The sequence below is a fragment of the Acartia tonsa genome, chromosome 4 (assembly GCF_053477335.1).
Source record: "Acartia tonsa isolate MP-2025a chromosome 4, ASM5347733v1, whole genome shotgun sequence".
Lineage (NCBI taxonomy): Eukaryota > Metazoa > Arthropoda > Copepoda > Calanoida > Acartiidae > Acartia > Acartia tonsa.
In genome coordinates this window covers 55,269,871-55,293,282 of record NC_137263.1, presented here as the reverse complement: position 1 = coordinate 55,293,282, position 23,412 = coordinate 55,269,871, and the positions used below count along the sequence as shown (strand labels likewise).

The following is a 23,412-nucleotide window of genomic DNA, read 5'->3' as shown; positions in this document are numbered from 1 at the left end:
AGATTGAGAGGCTGCACCGCTAGAGGCCTCTAGAAGCATTTGAAGAAAGAGAGGAAGTCAAACTGTCATTTTGTGGGGGGGGGGGGGGGGGGAGCGGGTCCTGTTTCCAGGTGAGATTTCTCGCACCTTCTAAACATATAAAAAGCTTTACTGCAAAGGACAACCATGTCTATTCAGCGTTTGGCGATTTTAAATAGAAATACACACAAACAGAAAGACATCCTCTCACTTTTGGTTCCAATAGAATTACTTTTGTGTTTTCTTATATATCAATCTATTTTAAAATAAGTCAGAGAAAGGTCAATAAATATTAAAAATCCATTAAGAAGGTGTCTTAACTTTTATTTTTATAGCTAGTCGGTGTTTATAGTAAGAAGTAGATGTAAAATTTTTCCATAGAATTCAGATATGCAATCGGTTTTTTTAATAAGTACCTGACAGAATTCAAAAAGTAAGGTGTCAAATTAAAGGTCTTACTATTTTTGTTCATAATGGCCATTTTCTTCCTTTTTTTGTTGCGTTTTAGTACCTTAAAACCGACTTGATTTTTAAAAAAAAACTTAAATTATTTAAAAAATTAGAGGTCTACAAAAAAAAAACGATTGCATATCTGAATTCTATGGAAAATTTTACATCTACTACTTATTAAAAACACCGGCTAGTTATAAAAATAAAAGTTAAGACACCTTCTTTAAAAGTCTAATATTTTAGGAAAAATTTGCTTTGTAGACTTAACATTAATGAATATAACCCCAAAATTGTAAGTTTTTTTTACTAACTACATAATTAGTCTTTTTCAACTTTTTAATAAATCAGAAAAGATTTGAAAAAAAGTTTTTTTTTTGTGGAATTTATAAAAAGTTAGGTTTACAGTCCACAAGGTAGTTTAATTTTAATTATGTAATTGACAGAAATAACTTTTTTTGAGATTAGTACACTAAAACATTCGGTAATGATTTCTAGAAGCCAATCTACTCTATAACTTAAAATGTACAGTTAAAGTGTCCTATCAAAAGGAACTTAATGGGGTAAACATAATTTTCACGGCATCTATTCAAGAAAGACGGCTTTAACTTCTTGTCAACACTCTCATTATAATAAAGCATAATCTATAATACAAAGTAGCTTGATGTCTGTCCGCCCGTCCCTTTAGATGTCGGTAACCACTTAACCGATCTGATTCTACTCTTCAGGGTATATACCTATTGGTCCTGTTGTGGTTTTAAGCTATTTTCTTGGGGGGGGGGGGGGGGGGAAACCCCCAACCCCCCAAAAAATTGATTAAAAGATTGAAAAGAAAGCATTATGGGGAACCCATAAATTATGGTTCGCAGCACCAAAATATGTTTTTTTTTTAAAATATGTTCGAAATAAGTGGTTGCATCATAAATTTTTTTTAAAATTACCTCTTGGGTCAAAGCCTCTAGAGGCTAAGGGCGAAGCCGCTAGTAAAATATAAAGCATCGATGGCGGTAGGACTGCTTATAAGCAGCTTTTCTCTGGATTATTAGCATCCAATCTATATGTTGAATTATTTTTCTGTTTGTTTCTAGACATTTTTTTTTTAATTTTGTGCTTCCCTTCTTATGTTTGTTGTGACCCTTGTTCATCTTTCTAAAGAATTTGAATATTTAAAGTTTTAAAATTTCACAATTATATTTAATTCAGGGAGGGAGAAGACATGGGTCTCTTTATTACACTATTTCAAATATTTGTAATTACGTTTCCTATTCGTTGGCTTAACAACTTTGGTTACTTTTGATTGGTTGGTTAATTTAGTTGAGTGTCGAAACATATCATCCACTAATTACAATCTACAGAATAAATAATTTAGTGCATCATCATTGTACATCAATTTCTAGGCCTGTGTCTTATCCCTTTAGATCCCTGCATTTAATTAAAGTATTCACAGGTGGTTCCTGTCTTAACTGTCAGGGATTTTAGGGAAAGAACAATGGACTAAAAATTATCTTACCCTAAATTCATTTATGTCAAATTCTACTTTTAGTGGCTGGTAAATTTTAGGCGAAAAAAGGAGTGTATAATAATTAAACCGACATTAACCCCTTCCTTCTTGTCAAAAGTACATGAATTAAATATAGAAAATGTTTATGAAAGAAACTATCTAAAAATGAGTAATAGCTATAGTGAAATTCTTATTATGAATAAGAATAATCAATTTGTAAAAAGTAAATGGATTCAAATATAAAGGCTAATCCCCCCCCCCCCCCTATACTTTTGTATTAAATTCACAGCTACTTTTTCTATTCTTTATTTTGAAATTTGAAAGAACACCAAGAACTCGCTGCTAGGGTCAGAGTGACAGTGTATAGTTAGGCAGCGCAAGGCAACATAACATTTTCATTTAGAGGGCCTTCTTGTGGCCATTTGTATGCGGCGTAAAGTGGAGTTTTTGCGCTTGTTTGCACGCTTTAATATCTCATACACACATCATTATCAGAGTAAAGGTCTCAAAGGGGATAGCAGGGCTGTTGGATATACAACACCTTCCCCCACAAAATTGATCCCAATGAACCCATCATCTGTCTGTTGAATTGCTATCATAATGTGAATGTTTTTGCATAAAAGTTGATATTTTTGCAAGGATCTGTGTGTGTGTATGTGAGGTAGTGAGAAAGATGTAGTGCCCATAATTTTTCAGTTTAGTTTGCAAAACAAATTGTGAAGTTTCCTTTTCATATGGAATACATAGGTTGAAAAGAAAAAAAACAATTAAGGTAAAATAACAAAGAGATGAATATTTTGTTCTGTTTTTAATATTATATTGTTAAAATTGTTAATTAATTCCTCAAACAGTTGATTTTCAATCAGTAATAGGCCCAATCCTATAGAATTAGTAGCGTAATCAATATTTTAGTACTTTGTAAAATAATAAACTCCAAGAATTTTTTATAATTTGGACTGTTAGTTGTAATAAAAATTATCTTCTTATACAATTTAGAGAATCAAAGATAAAAAATCGTTTTGCGTTTTAGTAATAAGTAGATACTAAATCCTAGGAGTTAGGGTCTTGCATAATCCTTTATATCCATTTAAGGCTAAGGAAACCCTAACTGCTAGGCTTGCTAGGAAATTTTATAGGATTTGTCTTATAACCATTAATACGCAAATCTTATGTCTTAATAAAATATAATATGATTTTTCCTTATCTTTGAAAGATAAGAAAAGTCAATATTTTGATTGCATTAAAATGAAATTAAATACCCTCTTATCTCCTTTTTTTTCTTCTTAAGTAATTTGTTCCAAGATTATACATTTTTAAAGATTTTTATACAATTATTAAAATTATTTAAAATCATGAAAGAAAAAAACAAAGAGATACTTCGGCACAGACACACAGAGATCCTGTTACTTTTAGATCCCTAATCAATAAATTAAACCAATAAGAACCGCAGTATAGCAATAATCCATCCAGCCATATTAAACGCGCACTTATTTTAGTAGAAAAGATAGTTATTATTGAAATAAATAAAAATGGGAATAAATAAAGAAAAATCTTCTGCTATTTTATTTCTTAGTTTGAGGGATTATTGTGTCTGACTCTGCCAGCGCATCTAGGGTAATAAATCTATTAATTTTTGTTTCAGGTCACATGGGGGCCCACCACTTTGTCCGTCACGAGGAGGAGGAGGCCTTCGCTGACTGGATCAACAAAGGACTCGCCAAAGACAAGGACACCGCACATTTTCTTCCTCTTTCAGTAAGTTTTTGTCATCCTATTTTACAAAATAGTAAGGGTTTTTTGGTCCGAAGCTAAATATCTCAGAAACTGCTGTTCCCATTGAGATAATTTTGTTTGCCTTAGAGGGTCGGCCAAATTAGCTGTAAGAATTATTTATCCAGTATGGCTTAAAAACCAATCAATATCCGCTGTATTAGAACCGATTCTCAGCCATACTGTAAAATCATGTATAGCACCGTATTACAGATAATTTTCCCCGAATATTAGACTTAAAAATCATAATATTAAAACCAGTTTTTCCTGCCGGGACCTTTGGCCCCCACGGGGTTTAAATATTTTTTATGCTGTCTATAATACGATGCGTTAATTAACTAGCATTAATGCAGATCTTCTTTATTAACTTGAAATATTTTTGTAGAAAGATGGATCTGATATGTACTCCAAGATGGATGATGGTGTAATACTGTGTAAAATTATCAACCTTGCCGCACCTGACACTATTGATGAGAGAGTTCTTAACAAGGGAAAGAATATCTCCATTTTTAAGGTAATGATTTACATATTTATGTCTTTTTAGATAACCAGCGGCTACGCCCTTGGAGGCCTGTATAAGCACGAATCTTGTCTCAAAAGAACAGCCGTGTGACGTCGTAAAAATGAGGGATGAGAGGAGAAGTGGGAAAGGAAACCCCTAAAAAATAAATGGATTTAAAGGAATTTTATTATTTCACATAGCTGATTTTTTTAGACACTTTGTAAAGCTACATTAAAGTTTTCTAGTATGACCTAATATCCATTAGTTTAGAATCGGATTTCAGCTGAAAATCATATATAGCATCGTATTACAGACAATTTTCCATGAATAATAAAAAAGAAATTATAAAATTTATACCAGTTTTGTTAAAACGGGAATTCGGCACCTCGGGCCCAACAAAAATGGTTTAAATCTTATAATGTTTTTAAATTTAATATCAGCTATCTATAAAACTATTACATCATCTTGAAAAATTATCAAAGACCTAATGATTTTTATTATTTAAGAGACACGAGAACCTGACCCTGGCTATAAAATCTGCGCAAGCTATCGGGTGCACAGTCATTGGTATGGACAGCCATAATCTTCAGTCTACAGAGGTATTATAGTTGGGTGTATTTAATATCCGCGGCAATAGCGCAGATGATAGCTTGTCTTCTTGTTGTCGTGAAGTTATTGGTTTCTAGTCTTGAACTACGCCATACTGTTGTTGTACTGAGATGTTCAAAATGGCACCTACTGCTGCTATGTTGTCTGGCATGTGATACTTAAAATAAGAGTATGGAGAATGCCTTGTCCCGTAAACAGGCGCAACTAATTACCATTCACAGTTAAGACTTAAAGACGCAGGTCTGTTGGATATTACTTAACCTATTATCCTATGTTTTGTGTTAGAGTATCGCATCCCACTACAAGCGAATGATGCTCTGATGCCTCTAGATGATCACTTAAATTCGAAGGAGAGGTAGATATTGTATATCTTTTGCCTTTTCTCTATTTTAATTCAATTTTTAGCCCAGAACGAGCCTAGATATCTTAAGAAACAAGCAGAATAATAATGCTTGTTTGAGATTTTAACATGTAAGACAGGATCCAAATCGACCAACCACTAACTGATGATTATCTTTTTGCTAGGGCAAGAAATGGATGGTGATGGGGCTGGTGTGGCAGCTGATCAAGATGTATCTGTTCAGCAAGATCACAGTGAGCAGGGTGCCAGGTCTTGTCTCCATGCTCAGGGACGGTGAGGACATCTCTGACATTATGAAGCTGTCACCTGAACAGCTGCTACTCAGATGGGTCAACTACCAGCTAGAAAAGGTAAGAAAAATATTTCCAGTATGGCATCGTGGTACAGACAATTTTCCAAGAATATTAAAATAGAAATCATACAATTAATACCAGTTTTGTTAGCCCGGGTCTAATGCAACTAAGGACTAACAAAACTGGTTTTAATCTTTAAAATTAGCGGAAAGCTGTCTATAATACGATGCGATATTAAATAAATGTATGCTGCTACTAAGCTGAAAATGGGGAAAATCAAGTTTATCTTGATATAAGCTTTTTCTGTTACATGAATACATGAAAAAAACAGAGATGAATAATAAATATATATTTTTGATATCGTGTTATTAAACAAAGTTATTGTTAAAAGGATGCAATGCAATAGGATAAAATGGCCTAAATATATAAAACATTATTCAAGAATATTTTGATATTATTTTCTTGCGTCAAATTATATTATCTTGATATCAAATGCTTAAAAATTCAAACATTTGTACAATTTAATTTGTTTTCAATCAATATTATGACGAACCCCAAACTGTCCCACTTTGAGAAAGACGATTTCAGTGACGTTTCGGGAAAGAAAAAGGGAAGGGGGAAAGAAAATCTCTTTAAAAGAGATGTGAGAAAAGGGAATCGTCTTCCTCAAAAGTGACACAAAAGTTATGTAGTTTAGTCTTTCTAACTGGACACTTGAACATTTCTTCCCCCCTTCCCTAAACGTATATGACGTCACTGGAATCGTCTTTCTCAAAGTGGGACAGTTTGGGGTTCGTCAACTTTATATTACAATTCAGCATACCAAAAAAAAAAAAAAAAAAAAGATGCAATGGTAATAACCTACAAAAAAACATTTTTTGCCTCTGAAATACTGTTTTTTTTTGTACAGATGGTTAGATTTACAGAGAGGCCTACTAATAGAGTAGAATATCATTAAATTAGAACTTAAATTCGTCTTAAATACACGTAAATAGATTACTAACAATAAGTTCTGGAGCAACGCATTCATTATCCATCCTACAAAACCTGGAGCTTAGCGGGCAGGTGGCATCAAACTTAGCATTCAATATTATACCGTATTCATTATCAAAACTGTCTTCGTCCTCTGGGGATGGGATTCTAACTAGGTTGTTTGATTCATCAATCTTGAACATCCTCAAGGAACTCATGGATGCTCCACTGACAGCCCCTGTAAAGAAACATAACGCAATTTTTAAAATCATTTTTTATTGTCTTATTTGCAATCAAAATTGCTTTTCTGGGCATTTTTAATTGTATTTTACAGCCAAGTTATATTATTAGTTGGCTAAAACGTTTTGAGAATTTTGATTTTTGGTTTTGAACAAGTAGTGTCCAAATTTTATTTACTACGTACTGTAACCTATTGATTTTGTTTATTATCGTTTGGGATATATATTCCAATTTATCGTCCATTGTCTTATCTATTAATAATCCTGGATTTGTTTAATGTCTGTTACATAAATATGTTTCTTTTATTAATGAAAATAAGTTGTTTACCTTTTAATAAGCACCTATCTTGAATCCAGGAGAGAGTTGTATTACCAATAGCATTTGAATCTACAAAGAATGTTTTATCTGATGTATCCTCCAGATCCTGGCAGCTTCTTATATCTCCAGAGCTGTCATGTTTCCAGATTATCAGTTGTACTTCCTTTAAAATTTATAAATAATTAAGTATTAAGCAGGAAATAAAACAATGGTTTTATAAATTACCTTTTTTTTGATGGCATTGACTGAATTATTTATTGATCTATTTACACATCTGCAGACAATCTAGTAGCCTCTAGTGGCTCTTGAGGGGGGAGGGGGTAATTGACCCACCCCACTTTCAATTTTAGTTTTTAAGATAAATTAAGCAAAATATTTTTTTGGGGGTTGAGCATTTTTTCTAGAGGCAATTTCTCTTATAAGTTTGAGGGTTGTGATACCCTCCCCCAACATAATTACAAACCTTCCCAGGACATATGAAAAGCTACAGTGTAAAGGAGAACCATATCGGTTCAGCAGTTAGCGAGATCCTTCAGACAGACAGACAAAAAAAAGAGATCATTTTACTTTTATATTAGGCTTAAAGTCATTTACCTTGCCATCTTCTCCAAGGGGTTCAGCACAGTTGTAAATTTCAGATACTCCAGTGAAGCTTTGCAGATTACAATGCCACTCCCCCTCTTTAATATTGTATGGGTCAACTGAATATAATTTTCAGTATGGCTTCGAAACCGCTAGACCGGTTCTAAGCCACACTGAAGAATCATGAATAGCATTGTATTACAGACAGTTTCCGCGGATATTAAAGTTAAAATCTTAAAATTATTAGACCGGGCCTTCATCCCTCGGGTCTAACAAAACTGGTTTTATTCTTATAATCTAAAATTTTCCTTGTAAAGCTGTCTATAATACGATGCAATAAATAACAACTGGACAATAAAATAAAAATATCTAATGTAGATTTTTAAACTAGTTTCTTTGTCGATGATTAAAAAATGTATGACATCATATAATTGGCAAGAATTTGTTGGTTAATTCTTAATTCCTTTTATTAGATTTTCTTGTATTTTCCAATTGGGATGCCTATGTCAACTGTTTGGGGGACCACTATCTCAAATGCCTATTTAAAACCAGATAGAAAGTCACAAAGTAAGAAGGCTTTGCTATTGACAATTTACAAATATCAAAGTAGAAGCAAGTGCTTTAGATGGAAGTGGAATTAATAGGGAGGTGCATATAATGGGGATAAAAAAATTCTTCGGATATAAGAGTTCTCATACAATCTTTAAAACTACACAAGACTAATTGACTATACTGTAGCTTTCCTGAGAATTACACAACTATTGGTCCAAGAGATTAAATACTATTGAGGAACACAAAGACAAGGGAAAAAAATTGCTATCAATTTTGCTTTCTAACATGGAATCATTTATTGGTCATTTGTTAATTCATAAGGAGGTCATGGGATAGGGTAAAGGGAATGGATGGAGGGGGGGGGGTCGTTATTTTAGCCAGCTACGAGTTTCACTTAATTAGAGTACATGATAATCTGGTGTAAGATCCAAATAATAACAAATCCATTTATATAGCTATTTATGATTTTGTCTAAAAATTCTAAATTATACCTGAAAAAGAACAGGACGCATATGGTGATTCTTTAGTATTGATGTAAACTTTAAAACAATCCACCTTTAAAATTTTTATCTTTCAATTTTATCAAATTTATATATATAAAGTTAAAAAAAAACAGATGGGCCGAAGGCTCTGGATAAAAAAATCTGGTAGGTATTAATTTCATGATTTTTAATTCAATAATCGTGGAAAATTTTCTGTTATACGATGCAATACTTAATTTTTCAGTGTGACTGAGAACCGGTTTTAATCCATCAGATATTTATTGGTTTCAAAGCCATACTAGAAATAGTTTTAAATTTTATATAATGTTTTGCGTTTATGAAGGATAATTTCCTGGTTAAAAATAGTGAGAAGAAGAAAAAGTGCCAGAAATTTGGTGGTGTTGCCTCCATTGCTGATGATGTCTTACTAATTCGAATTGGAAAATCATGAAAATAAAGTTCTTTCAAAGCACCAAAATTATACAAGCAAATATCCAGCCAAAAATTCTACATTTGTCTCAAAGTTATTCTCTGTTTATTATAAGGTTATGAGTTGCACCTCTTTTTTTTTATGAACAATGCATTCTTCTAATCCTTAATATTATTTCCTGAAATAGAAGCAGTAAAAAATATTGTGTAAATGCACTAAACATTTTAAGCAGGATTTGAACTCGAGGCCTTGAAATTATTATTATTATTTGATTAAGAATCAATTATTTCATTGGTAAAATGACATGTTGATATTATATAAGCCCTGACTATTTTAATTTTATGCCGACATTAAATACCATTTCAATTTCTTGTCAACATAGAACCAACAACTTTAAAAGGGACACACATCCCAAAAATCTGTGTTTATATGTTACAAATGTTTAATTTCAAAAAAAATTGTTATATTCATTATGATCAAAATATAGCAAATATTGGAACACCAAGAAAGCAGCCAAAAGTTGCTTGAATTTTTTCTTCAAAATGGTTCTAATATATTGTTTTGATGAAATAACACCTTAGGTCAAGCAGAAATTTTATTGTTGTATAGTCGTAATAAATGGCTATAGGATCGGAATAGGCTAATGATATGATAGCTTAAATCATAATTGTATTTAACAATTTAACCTTCTTCCACCCAAGTTTGCTTCCTCCACTTGTAATTTTAGTTTTTTTTGGGTATTTTTTAAAAGGTAGGGTCCATTTTTCTTGTGGATATAACTCTTGTACTTCGCGGTTGGTGGTTTCCTCTCCCAAAAATAGTTATAAACCTTAACTGGACCCAAGATAAGGTTTGCAGCAAAGGAAAACCATATCGGTTCAGCTGTTCGGTTCGCTCCAAACACACATAGACACATAAATATCTTATTACTTTGTAAAAACTAGCGGCTTCGCCCCTAGCCTCTAGGGGCTTTGCCCCAAGAGATGATTAAAAAAAAATTAAGGTGAAATTCGTATGTAAAAACCCAATGAAAAACCTCATCTTTTTATTGTGAGTTAAGATTATATTGGTCTAAAAACTTGTTATAGATCATCCTATTTATCTAAAATGAAAATCATGCAATTTCCTAGTAATTTAGTTCGAACCTCTAAAGATGACTGTTAAAATTCAATTAAGCCTAATTAATTTAAACTTAAGCAACAATTTTAAAAAATAGCCCGATATTTTGTTTTCTTGCTATAAATAAAGATTGCATAAGTTTATAACATCGTAGTACAGACAGCTTTTCGCGACTTAAAATGAAAAATTATTAAAAGATTAAAACTGTATTTATCTTATGATTTTTATTTTGATATTCGTGGTTAATTTTTTGTAATACGACTCAATACATGATTTTTCAGTATGACTGAGAACCGGTTCTAATCAATCGGTTTCGAAGCCATACTGGAAAAAATACAAATATACTTGAAAGGCAACATGTTTAAAACAAGTATTTTTATTTTCAAACTTTTCATATTATTTATCGACTCTCTACATTTATTAATAGAAAAGCTACTCCATAATTCGAAATGTCCGTCTGGCGGAAACGTGATTTTCTCGGCTCCTATTTAGGATACATGGCTGAAACTTCTTGTCAACATTTCCATTATTTTGGAGCATAATTAACTAAAAGACATCCGTGGCAGCCAGACTTCTTTTCAGCAGGTTTTTGGCTATTTTTATATATATTTTTCACTTTTTTATTTTATGTTTAGGCTGGTTCTGAGAGGCACATCACCAACTTCGGGTCTGACATAAAGGACAGTGAGATCTACACAGAACTTATCAGCCAGATTGCCCCCAAGAATGTCGGAGTTAATAAGACTGCTCTGCAGTATGAGGTATTTAAATTTTTTCTAACGGCGCGCGGCTTGTAAAACCGGATATGAGGTAAAAAAAGACTGGCTATTAAGCTAAGATATTGTAAAATTAGAGGGGTAGGGGTCATTGGGCTGTTTATTACGCTAGTACCAAAAGTTTTATAATAACGTTTTCTTTTTCGTTGGCTTTTGGGACTTTAATTAAATTTTGATTGTTTAATTTATTAAGTTGGGTGTGCAAACGTTTCAAACACTAATTATGATCTACGAAAGGAGTAATTTTGTAAATCACCATTACGGATGTACATCATTTTTTTGGCCACTGTCTTATCCCTTTAGATGCCTGAGTAAAATGTCTTTGAAACTATAAGTTGTTAGCTGCGATTTAAAAGTATTTCTAGGCAAAGTTTGATAAAAATATTCATATTCAAGGGACTGCCGCCGCAACAGGAAACTAGGCGTTTTATCCTTTTGTAAAATGACCTCTAGAACAGAGGCCTCAAAAAATGTTTAATTACGTAGTTTTATCTTTTTGCAAAGTACTATTAGCTAAAACTTTATAAATATGGGCTACGGTGGATCTAAGGGGTTTGTGCAAGGGTCTTAAGGAACAAGAAAAAGTGAGATAATTTCATGTACATCCCAAATTATGGCTCACAAAATTATCCTATTGAAGTTAAAAATCATAAGAAAAGTTTAGACACCACTAAGTTTTTTTTTTGTACAGTCCAATGTCCCCCCTCTTTGTTTTTACAAGGATAAGCATTTGATAAGGCATTCGTTTTCATGCTAACTAATCTGATTATAATTTTGATAAGGACTTGCTACAACGAGCAGAAACAATGTTGGAACAGGCTGACAAGATTGACTGCAGACAATTTGTCACTGCTAAGGTATTTTTACATTTTTAAAATGGTGTGGCGTAGCAGCTCTACAAGTAATGTTTGTGCCGCTTTTAAATATCCCCCTTTCTTTCTATAACTGGGAAAATAATGCGCTTTATTTGGGTTTTCCTTTGTATTTTGGACTGGAGGTAATCTATCATCATAAGAATATAGTCATTTTATTATTAGAATAACGTTATATTGCAGATATTTAGTACAAGCTCAATGATTTGTCAGGGCTCGGCAGCCACGTGTCAGCCGCGACGACGCCTTAGATTTAAACCTGTTTGGATGCTTTGATTTTTTTTAGAAAGATGGCATTGCCATATTTAAATATGATTTTTATAATTGTGAAAGGTTGATTTTTATTTGAGGCTTATAGGTAGTTGACTCACGGCTGCCGAGCCCTTCTTTATGTTGTTTACAATGTCGATGCAACTATTGGAAAAATTACCATTCGGCATTAGTTATTTATCGCATCGTATTATAGACAGATTCTCGCAGAAATTAAAATAAAAATTATAAAATTTATACCAATTTTTATTTTAATTTTCTTGGAAAGCTGTCTGTAATCCGATGCTATCCATATTTTTAAAGTATTGATGAAATTTCGAAGTCATATTAGAAAATCATGATGAGTCAAGGCTTCCGGTTTTGATAGGGGCCTACTTGACAGGAAACAGAATGTCATACATATAAGTTTTGTTTCTAAAATGCTTAAAAATTACCAGGATGTAGTACAAGGGCAAGAGAAGTTGAACATGGCCTTCGTGGCGAATCTGTTCAATAACTATCCAGGTCTAGAGGCACCGGAGGAAAATGTCGACGCATTCATTGAAACAAGAGAAGAAAAGGTAAATATATTATGAGAATAGCGTTATATTGTATAGTTTTAATACTTAACTAGCGGTTGTGTTCCAAGCATCTAAGAGCTCTGTATTCGAAGGAGTAAAAAAATCGCCTATCACCAAACTTAGGTATATATAACAATTCAATAGCCTAAAATAATTTATGGACAAAAAAAAAACTCTCGAGGCTCTCCGAGAGGGGCAGGGATTTTGTTGTTGTTGAAAATTGGGAGTTTCTGTGTAGTAAAAGTTGTCGCAAATATAGGTATTAAATGATATTGGATAGAAAAGTCAAAAGGTTATGCAATTAAAGTGCATATATTTTGTTTAGATGTACCGTAACTGGATGAACAGTCTGGGAATAAATCCGCGTGTCAACTATCTGTATTCTGATCTGTACGATGGAATCATCATTTTTAAAGTAAGTATCAGCATGCTAAATTTTTCCAGTATGGCTTCAAAACCGAATAATATCCACTAGATTAGAACTAGTTCTCAGCCATACTGAAAAATCATGTATAGTATCAAATTACAGTAAATTTTCTATCCTGGAGAAGGGGGTTACTTTGTTTATCATAATTGGGACTGTATAGTACATCAATTTATTTTCTATTGTCTTATCCATTAATACCCCTGTTTTCATTAAATTAATGTTTTTTTTTAGATTTATGATGTGATAAAGGAGGGCACAGTAAATTGGGACAAAGTTAACACTAAATTTGCAGCCATGGTTGCCAAGAAAATACAACAGGTAGTTCAGTTAATCTTTTTCTAGTTACACCTTTGTTTAGATCCTTGAGAATTGTTACTATGCTGTAACCTTGGTAACTATTGATTATTGTTACACCTTTGTTTAGATCCTTGAGAATTGTAACTATGCTGTAACCTTGGTAACTATTGATTATTGTTACACCATTGTTTAGATCCTTGAGAATTGTAACTATGCTGTAACCTTGGTAACTATAGATTATTAATACACCTTTGTTTAGATCCTTGAGAATTGTAACTATGCTGTAACTCTTGGAAGAAAATTAAACTTTGTTCTTGTTGGAATAGCAGGTATAATTTATGTATTATGTGTGTTCTGAAGGAACTCGCTAACTGCTGAACCGATATGGTTCTTCTTTACAGGGAAGCTTCTCTTAAGTCCTGGTATGGTTTATAACTATTTTGTGGGAAGGATAATAATCGCCAATAAAAATTACCCCTTCATAGATAAAATTAAGAAGTATTTTTGAATATTTTGCTACAAATATTAGTTTATAGACAGAATAATTAGTTGTCATCGCTTATGAAACATATGTTATTGTTTTTTCTGGTGGATTAAAGATTAACATTTTACATATTTGTAGGTTCAGATATAATGGAGGGAAATAAGAATTTAACCCTGGCCTTAGTCTGGCAAATGATGAGGGCTTACACACTCTCCCTTCTTTCACAGGTAAACTTACATTATATTTGAAACGTAGCAACCGTTGGCGTACAGAAGGAAAGAGTAGGGGGTGGAAACATCTCCCTTGAAACTTCCTCCCCCATTTTTTATCCCCTCAAGGTTTACACCCAACTTGCAAAACACTGTGAACGCCGTTGGAGCAGGTATTTTTTTTATTATAATGTTTTAACCTTTAGAGTAACTTCATAAAAAAAACTTAGTTTATGTATAAGTTGAGCTTATAAACCAAAATAAGTAAAACAATGTTAGGTTATATCATTTGATAAATTGATTATTTTGTTTGCCGGTTTCCCTTAACAATGCCTAGTCGAGAACTGAACCACCCCACCCACCTTACTTTAAAATTTAGATTAGGGAGGGTGGGTGATGGGTTGGATAGTTTTTAGTTTGTTTGGTCAGGACAGGTTAAATTAGTACTAAAACAATTTCGCAAAGGAAATAAACTAAACCCCCCCATCTAAATTTTGAAATAAGAAAAACAGGGTTTCCCGTGCACGATAGGCTCTTTGAGGGAATGTACCGTTTTACTTCAAGGAGGAAGGGGACAAGTTCTCAAAGTTTTATTATAACGGTTCTTATCCGTTCGTTTAAAAAATTTTGAAACTTGAATTTTGATTGGTTGGTTCATTGAGTGGAGTGTCCAAACGTTTCAACCAATAATAATCCCTGGTATTATTTAGTTGAACCCTGACGGCACCCCCATTGTAGAGAGTGAAATTATCCACTGGGCAAATACAAAACTGGCCGAGGGAAACAAAAATATTTCCATCAAGCATTTCCAGGACAAGGTAACTGCAGTTTTATATTATCCTTATACTAAATTAACAGGATGTCTGTGTGTTTGTCTGTGTGTTTGTACCGAACGATCTCGCTTACCGCTGAACCGATCGGGTTCTCCTTAACAGGGTAGATTCTCATATGTCCCGGGAAGGTTTATAACTATTTTGGGGGAGGGTACCACCACCCTCCCTAGAGAAATTAAATTTTTTAAAAATTTACCAATTTTAGAAAGAGAGTTCAACGAAAAATAAACATCAAACGTAATTTTTTTTAACTTTTTCTTTTAAAATCTAAAATAAGAAATTGAATTATCAAATTCGACTCTCTCCTCCTTAAGTGCCCCTAGAGGCTTCTAGGGGGCGTAGCCGCTAGTTTTAATATAAAAGTAACAGGGTGTTTTTTTGTGTGTGTATTTAGCGAAAGATCTCACTAACCATTGAACCAAAATGGTTCTCTTATACTGTGAAACTAATTATATGTCCGGAGAAGGTTTTTAACTATTTTGGGGATGGGTATTTCCACCTTCCGAAGATATATCACCCCTGGAAAAAAATAATCCCCCCCCAATCTATTTTTAACTTTAAACTGGAGGTTTACTTTGCCTAAAAAAAAGTGAACCTACTAATTTTTAGATAATTTCCTTTTTTTTAACTTGATCGTCCTTGAAATAAAAGTATTCTTATGCGGAAGTAAATATTATTTGATATACATTTTACATTTGATAAGAAATAATTTTAAATTATTTCAAAGATATTTTTTTAAAATCAATATAAAAACTTTTGGGAGTGGGACAGCAATGGACAATAGAGATTTCTAAATAAAATAGTTGGTCATTTTCTATGTTAAAGAAAAATATTTTAATGTTAATAAAATTTCAGGTGAATAGAACAGCTCTTCCAATCCTCCATCTTATTGACGTCATCAAGCCTGACACTGTAGACTTCTCATTGGTCAAGCAAGGATCAAATTTGACGGATGAGGTAATACTATTGGTTCAAACTTTTAATGTCGACTTCTTATTTGTCATAAACGATCGAGCTTGGGCTCTATCTTGAGACATAAATAGTAGGTTGTAACTAATAATCCAAATCATAATTTCGTGCTTTCTAAAAAGATAAAAATTAATGCAAAAAATATTTTTTAAGGCAAAGGGGGAGAGGCAGAGTGGTCTTACATCTTTAAGTCATCAGAATTTGTTAATTCGCCAGTGAAGCCATAACCATTTTTTTCAATTGACATCCTGCCATAAAAATATTATCCGCAGCTACTTTTTAATTCGTTGTCGTTTATGAAAATATACCTGCCGTGCTAATAAATTAGGTTTACTTTTTCTGTAGCTTAAGATTTCAAAATTATCTGACCGTTTAGGTTCTCTATTTCAGGGAAGATCCATATGGTCTTAGGACGATTTAAAGCCATTTTATATAGTAGGTTTAATTTGAGGACTGGTACCTGGCTATTTTCTTCCTTTTTTACCTCTTCCTATACACTATAGCTTGCACTACAGCTCCCGCAATAAGAAATTGACAATATCATATTTAATTTTTGTTTGTAGGAGTGTTTATCTAACGCGAAGTATGCTGTGAATGTGGCCAGGATGATCAATGCTCCTGTCTATGCTCTTCCTGAAGACATCTGCGAGGTTGGTTATTTACAGGAATGGGATAGGACAATAAAATATAATAAATTGTTATACCCATGTGTCTTTGTAAACATTGAAAATATTTCTATGGGGTTATATTCATTTTTGATTGCTTAGACAAGCGTTGTAGCTGTTTAATCCATTATTAGATAAACAAGATTTTCAATGATCAAAATCATTTGAAATTCCCTGGTCAAGCCTAGGAGTTATGGTTTCTTTGAATTGCATAGATATAATAATATAAATAGCAATGTGTGAAACCCAAATTCCCATGCTAGTCAAAAACATACTATGGGATTATCTATTTTCTTCATAAAAAGTAAATTAACTAGATTGTACACTAGCTTTTAATGTTCTGTAATAAAGAGAAACATGCAGCAGTCTAAAAAACGATTCCCCACTTTACCCAATCCCCTCTTACGGGATGAACAAACAGATCAATTAACGACAATTTTCCCCCTGTCATAATATCCACATATATTCTACATCTAATGTTTTTACTCAGGTGAAGCACAAGATGGTGATGACTGTGTACGCCAGCCTGATGCTGGCTGACAACAACTGACACAAGTCAGACACAGAGTCAGCTCAACACAACACAGACCCTTCTGAGGATGCTGCTGCCGCTGCTGACAACTGTGCCGCCACTTCATCATCATCAACATCAGACACACAGTCATCGTCAGCGGCCGACATGCAAACGTCAGCAACTGAAACACAATTTTCCGCCTCCCCCTCAAGTTCGTATCCCCCGCAGCCGTCAATAACAGTAGATGCGCCGTCGGCTTCATCGTCTGATGAGGCCACGGCCGACACAATAACTGACGCTAATTGTGAAGACGACACGTCTAATGAAGCTGCGGCGGTGGATGCTTTTGCAGACGTCTCAGTTTCATCTTCAGCGGCTGCCACTTCAAATTCAGATTAATATGAAACACAACAAAAAAAACAATAATAAAAAGTTTTCATCGTCTTTCCTTGATTATCAGAAATGAAAAAAAAATATGACAAAAAAGTGATAAAAACGCATAAAAAGAATTTAAACAGTGAAAATTTCTCAAGCTTTTTGTACAAATTTGTACAATGTACATAAATCTAGATATTTGTACGAACTTTCTTATTACTGTTGAAGTTAAATTTGATAAAGAAATTTGTTAAATATTGTCTGTATGATTAAGATAAAACAATTTCATAAATTTTATTACCAAACAATCATTCTATTATTTGAAATTAAAAATGATAAGACCCGACCTGTTCGTTTTTACATGATCATTGATCATGCACAAAAAAAGTTTTTTTGATACCAAATATTTCATATGTGCCATTTTTAATATAATTAGTCTTTTTGATCTCATCTAATCAACAAAATAAAAAGATAAAATTAAAGTTTTTTGTCAACATTTAATATATAATACTTAAAATATGCTTCAGTTTTTCTCTGCTTTCTAAAAAAACATTTAAATGTATTATATCCCTTTTTTACGAAAGACCCGCATTTTTTTTACAAATATAATATTCAATTTTGATACACATAAAAATATATGTTTTATCAGTATTGCATCTACTTAGACATTTATACTTCAAATATTCTAATGGAAAACTTTCTATAATAGCTTGTTGTTTTATTCGATTTTGTAAAAACTCGTGAAGTTTTGTTATATTACAAAAAATATGTTTTTATATTTGATAGAATTAAATTATTGGAAACAATTTTTAAAAATTGATATTGACAATGCAAGACTTTGGTAAATAAGCTTTAACAAATTTGTAGAATTATAAATACATAGTCACACAGGGGCCATAAAAGCTCAACTTTTTTACAAAATCTTTCATTTCTATTCTTGTTCTTTTGATTTTTTTTAAATGTGGTAATTTAAAAAGTTTTTAAAATTGTTGGTTTAGCTTGAAAATTTTAATTACCAATAATTTTGGTAAAATTTATCTTTGTGATCCATTAAAATTATTTTATTTGATTGACTATCATAATTTTATGCTTCTGTATTTGATATGAAAAATAAATACTAAGTAAAAGTATTGTATTTATTGTGTACTCATGGAACTCATTTATTGGACAGTTCGTTCATTCATTAGAAGTAGATGGGATGGGTTAAAAGGGGTCGATGGGGTTTTTGAGGGTATCGTTATTTTATCCCGCTACAAGTTTCACTTTATTAGAGAACATGATAATAATATGGTGTAACATCCAAGTATAATTGTATCCGTTGAAAGACCAATTAACTTGAGTGATGATATGCAGCCTATCTAGGGATTCGAACCCGCGGTATTTATGGTTGCCCAGTTCCATGTCATTTTACCTTGTAGTAAAATATCCATAATTTTCTTTCACAATTGATCAGAATCAGAGAAAAAAGGCAAATTATCGAACTAATTCGAATTCGCAAAAAAAAATCTTGGCGGATTCGGATTCTAGATTTTAATAGTGGCTTATATGAAAGGAGACATTAAAATGGCCTAAATTTGATCTTTCTATTTGCGAACCCAGCAAGATATTTCGCCATAGAGTCGCCTTCGAGCTCGTGCAATATATGAACCGATTCCTATGCTACCTGGAATCCCATTCGTCATGAATTAACACCTAATTTTTTGGCGATAAACGGCCTTTCAAGCAAAAGGTAGCATGCGAGTTCGCCATCGATATCGTAGCAGAGTAGCATAAATCAAAAGAGCGAGAGAGAAGGAGAGAGAGAGAGAGAGAGAGAGATTCCCGGCTTAATTTAATCAAGAGTAAGATATGTTTCTCTCTCTCTCTCTTTTAATTTATGCTACCCTGCTATGATAGCGATGGCAAAATCGCATGCTACCTTTTGCTTAAAAGGCCGATTTTCCAACGTTTATCGCCAAAAAATTAGGTGATAATTCATAAGCTACCATTTGAGATATCGAACAACGTACCATGCTACCTTTTTAAAAAAGTTTCGCTGGGGAAGAGAAGCTATTTGATACTAAGGTTGTATCCGTACATCTCTACTCCCGTCCGACTGACTAAGAACGTTAGTAAAAGATAACTATTATTATTCATTAGCAGGCTAAAAAATTACTTGAGTACTTTACTATGAGATCTCATCGGACAACAAATACTTTTTTATACCTCCGTTAAATGGAATGTCAAAAATCACGAAACCTCTTTTTTCATCAATGGCAGAATGTTAACCCAAGACTAACAATATTCGTAGTACCCGTACACGCCAGATTTGTAAATTTGTACATCTATAATATAAAATAGTAAGTTTTTTTGTCTGAAGCCAAAGATCTCGGAGATTACTGGTCCAATTTTTTTCAGGTAGTCTTTACAAATACAATTTAGTGTTTTTAAGCTATTTTTTCCCTAGAAGCTAGGGGTGAAGCAACTAGTTGCAAGTTAAAGTAGAACATGATACAATGATGCATGGATTGGTTACCACCGCCCCCCCCCCTTCCTACTCAATTGTCTTTCTTAGGGGCATAGTCTTTTTAGTCAGGAATAAAGTCACATCTAGATACAGAAAATTAGTAGACCAAGTGAAAACTCAAACTTTAAATTATTCATTAAATTTGAACGTTGAAATAATGACATAAAGTTTCATTTAGAAACTTGAACTAAAACAGATCTATTTAAAAAATTCTTTTTTTTTGATATTCAGTTTTAAATATTGCCATGTAGGTAATTACTATTAAGAAATAAATATAATTGAAAAGGTTAAAACGTTAGAGAGAGACATAATTCTTTCTTACAGAGTAACTTATTAACTTATTTTGACGGACTTTAGCTACCCGAAATCGTACCAACATCCCAGAGTTCAGTCAGTTGTAGGCTTAGCTGCACCAGACCCCGTCAAGAGAAATTATCATAGTTCATTTTTAACCAATATTATATGTATACCAGTAAAAATAAAAATATGAATAGTTATTTATTTATTTAAATATGTTTTATATAAAGCTATAATTTGAATAATTAAATAATTGAATATTATTAACTATATGTCTATGTGATTTCAAATAACAGAATTAAAAGAGTTATTGAATAAAAGTTATTATTAATATTATTATTATTATAAAAATAATTTTTTTTCTAACATATAATATTCACGAAACCTTTCATTAAAATTTTTATTTTAATTTTGAGAAATTTGTTATTACAGTAGTTATGCCTACAACAAAGCATGTTATGTGTTAGTTCCACAGATAGTAAAATGAAATATAATAATTCTAGTTTTGGCGGCCCCTGGGACCTAAGGCCCGTACAAACAAAACTGGTATTGATTTTAGGATTTTTATTTTATTTTCCTAGAAAATTGTCTGTAATAAAACATATTTTTTTCAGAATTGGTGAGATGCAGTTCTAATCCAGCGGTTTATTAATCGGTTTCGAACCCATACTGGAAAAAACTTTTTGTAAAATCACAATAATATTTTATTGTAAGGTTTTGTGAATTTTATGTATCTTCTTTTGGGAGGATTGTTGTGGTCCCCTCCTCCGAAATACCATCCCTGGGGGCCTATGAGAAACTACATTGTAAAGGAGAACGATATAGGTTTAGTGAGATCCTTCGAAACTCATAGATATGCAAACATCCTGTTACTTTTTTTTGAGGATTAAACGTTTGATAAACTCATTTATGTTACTCATTTATCGAGATACAGTTAATGGTAGCGAGGCTACTCTTTTTAACTATGTTTTGTTAGACCGTCAATCTTCCTATTCTTAAATAAATTTTTAAATTTTAATTCAAATATGAATAACTTTCAAAAACATAAAACCAGTGTTGCGGAGCTGGAGCCGGGAGCCGTGCAGCCGCTATATTTTGCTGGAGCCGGAGCCGTAATTTTCGTTAAAAAACGGCTCCGGACTAGATAAATAAAGAGATTTTTTATCTAAAATACAAAGTAGAACGATGTCTGTCCGTCTGTCTGTCCGTCTGAAGCTTAAGATCTCGGTAACCACTGAACCGATCGGATTCTACTCTTCAGGGTATATACCTATTGGTCCTGCGGTGGTTTTAAGCTATTTTCTTGGGGGGTGGGACACCCCCAACCCCACCAAAAACAAAAAAATCCCCCCTCCATTTTTTTTTTTTTACAAATTTTACGAATTTTATGAATTTTATGAATTTTATGAATTTTACGAATTTTACGAATTTTACGAAATCTACGAATTTTGCGAATTTAATCGCAAAATGTTTTCCTGCTGGGTAGGTGCGAAAATTTGTGATCCGTTCTGCTGGGTAAGTAATAGAAGATGTAATTATACCTCTTGGGGCAAAGCCCCTAGAGGCTAGGGGCGAAGCCACTAGTAAATTATAATTTGGTATATCTGTTTTATAATGTGCAAATGCCCTTTTTAAGTTTTTCAAGTCCATTTTTATCAAAAATTGAACTTTGAAAAACGTCAAAAATAGACGTGGGGAAAAAAATATGTCGAGTTTTTCTTGATTTTAGGTCGGAGCCGGAGCTGGAGCCGGAGCCGCACCAAAATCAAACGGCTCCACAACGCTGAAAAAAACTTTTATCAAGGGAGGGAGGGGACTGTAAACTACACTGACACAAATTTTATAACCATGTTAGCTTATTCATTGGCTCAAAAACTTTGGGTACTACAATTGAATTTTGATTTGTTGGATTCAAATGTTTCAACCAATAAATAAAAAGAACATAAGTGTACTTTGTTTTTAATCATTAGGAATGTATATTATTTATTGTCTTATTCCTTTCGATTCCGCAATATTTAAAATTGAAGTAATTCGTTATTCGATGAGCAATCATTGAGGTTGACGATTCTTGCAGGGAGTAAGGGAGGGGATAATGGGCAATTAATTCAATATAAGAGTTTTTGCTGAAAAGCAATGTAAACCAGATTTATCCAGAAAATTTGACCAAAATTGTAAAGGGATCATGATTATAATTTAGAACAAAATTAGTTCTAAGAAAAAAATCATTTACTTGAAAATTAAATTACCAGTACATCACAATGTAGTAATATTCTGTAATTAATCACTAGAAAAATCGTGTTTAGAACTTTGTCAACCCTTCTAATATATTTTTAAATGCCACCTAAATTCAAGGGGTTCTTAGATTGTCTTGAATACATAAATATCACAGTAGAGTTTCTATAGATGAAATGACATTTTCTTGGGAAAAATATGTGTTAAAATCAGCCATCTAATAACAAATTTTTCTGTCTGCTATATTCAAAACTAACTCAGCTAGTTAGCGGAGCATAACCTGCTGAATTCTTGCATATTCCCTTTAAACCAGTACCCAAAGTCTCAGACTCTTAAAAATTGAATATTCGAACCATTGTCCCCTCCCTTACTCCCTGCGATTCTTGTCTTCTGTATCTCTGTGAATTAGATTAATTAATTAAGGTTATTAAAGGTTATACTTACCCTTTTTTTTGTTGTAAATTTTGACATGTTAGAATTGTCCTATCGATTTCATACTTTGCATGATAATTCCTCAACAGTTTTAGGAAGCGTAGCAACTCTTTAATAGCAAATAGAAAATTCGTACGTATGTTGTATAATAAAACTATCCTATTAATCAAACTGTTGAAATAATGATACTTAAAACATCAAGGTACATTGTTAAGAGAGAGGCATTTCTTAAATCAAATCCTAAAAATGAAAGTTTTGCAACTTAATGAATTTTTTTTTTTTAATTTTGATACTCTACGAGTTTTTGTTATTGTGTTCTTCCTTATGAATTTGGACTTCGCTTTTATGAATCTTGTCAACCTTGTTTTATCTCCATTTCTAAGCCACTTATCTAAATAGCTATCCTCGTTAATTTGTTACCAAATTTTTTTATTCCAAGAATCAAAATCTGATAAACTAAATAATTGTTGATAAGAATTATAAAAAAAAACAAAAAAA

General features: G+C 32.6%; 2 protein-coding genes across 4 annotated transcripts in view; one reads left to right on the top strand and one right to left on the bottom strand.

Annotated features, from left to right (window-relative positions):
* The window catches only part of LOC145317826 (plastin-2-like), a 59,931-nt gene extending 42,221 nt beyond the window's left edge, over nt 1–17,710 (top strand). For all 3 annotated transcript variants that reach the window (XM_080159098.1, XM_080159097.1, XM_080159099.1), the window contains 15 exons: nt 3,609–3,721; nt 4,122–4,250; nt 4,745–4,837; nt 5,373–5,558; nt 10,832–10,957; nt 11,755–11,829; nt 12,552–12,674; nt 13,000–13,089; nt 13,333–13,419; nt 13,658–13,727; nt 14,021–14,109; nt 14,802–14,909; nt 15,780–15,881; nt 16,457–16,543; nt 17,049–17,710. In XM_080159098.1, the coding sequence (XP_080015224.1) occupies nt 3,609–3,721; nt 4,122–4,250; nt 4,745–4,837; nt 5,373–5,558; nt 10,832–10,957; nt 11,755–11,829; nt 12,552–12,674; nt 13,000–13,089; nt 13,333–13,419; nt 13,658–13,727; nt 14,021–14,109; nt 14,802–14,909; nt 15,780–15,881; nt 16,457–16,543; nt 17,049–17,108 (1,538 nt within the window). In that variant the 3' untranslated portion in view covers nt 17,109–17,710. The remainder of the gene's footprint in view (nt 1–3,608; nt 3,722–4,121; nt 4,251–4,744; nt 4,838–5,372; nt 5,559–10,831; nt 10,958–11,754; nt 11,830–12,551; nt 12,675–12,999; nt 13,090–13,332; nt 13,420–13,657; nt 13,728–14,020; nt 14,110–14,801; nt 14,910–15,779; nt 15,882–16,456; nt 16,544–17,048) is intronic.
* LOC145318104 (uncharacterized) lies at nt 6,368–9,058 on the bottom strand. The gene is made up of 5 exons (XM_080159453.1): nt 9,053–9,058; nt 8,657–8,720; nt 7,626–7,732; nt 7,041–7,194; nt 6,368–6,711 (listed from the first exon to the last, which is right to left on the bottom strand). The coding sequence occupies exons 1-5, from the start codon at nt 9,056–9,058 to the stop codon at nt 6,479–6,481; spliced, it is 564 nt and encodes a 187-aa protein (XP_080015579.1). The 3' UTR covers nt 6,368–6,478.
* Nucleotides 17,711–23,412: the final 5,702 nt, after the last annotated feature.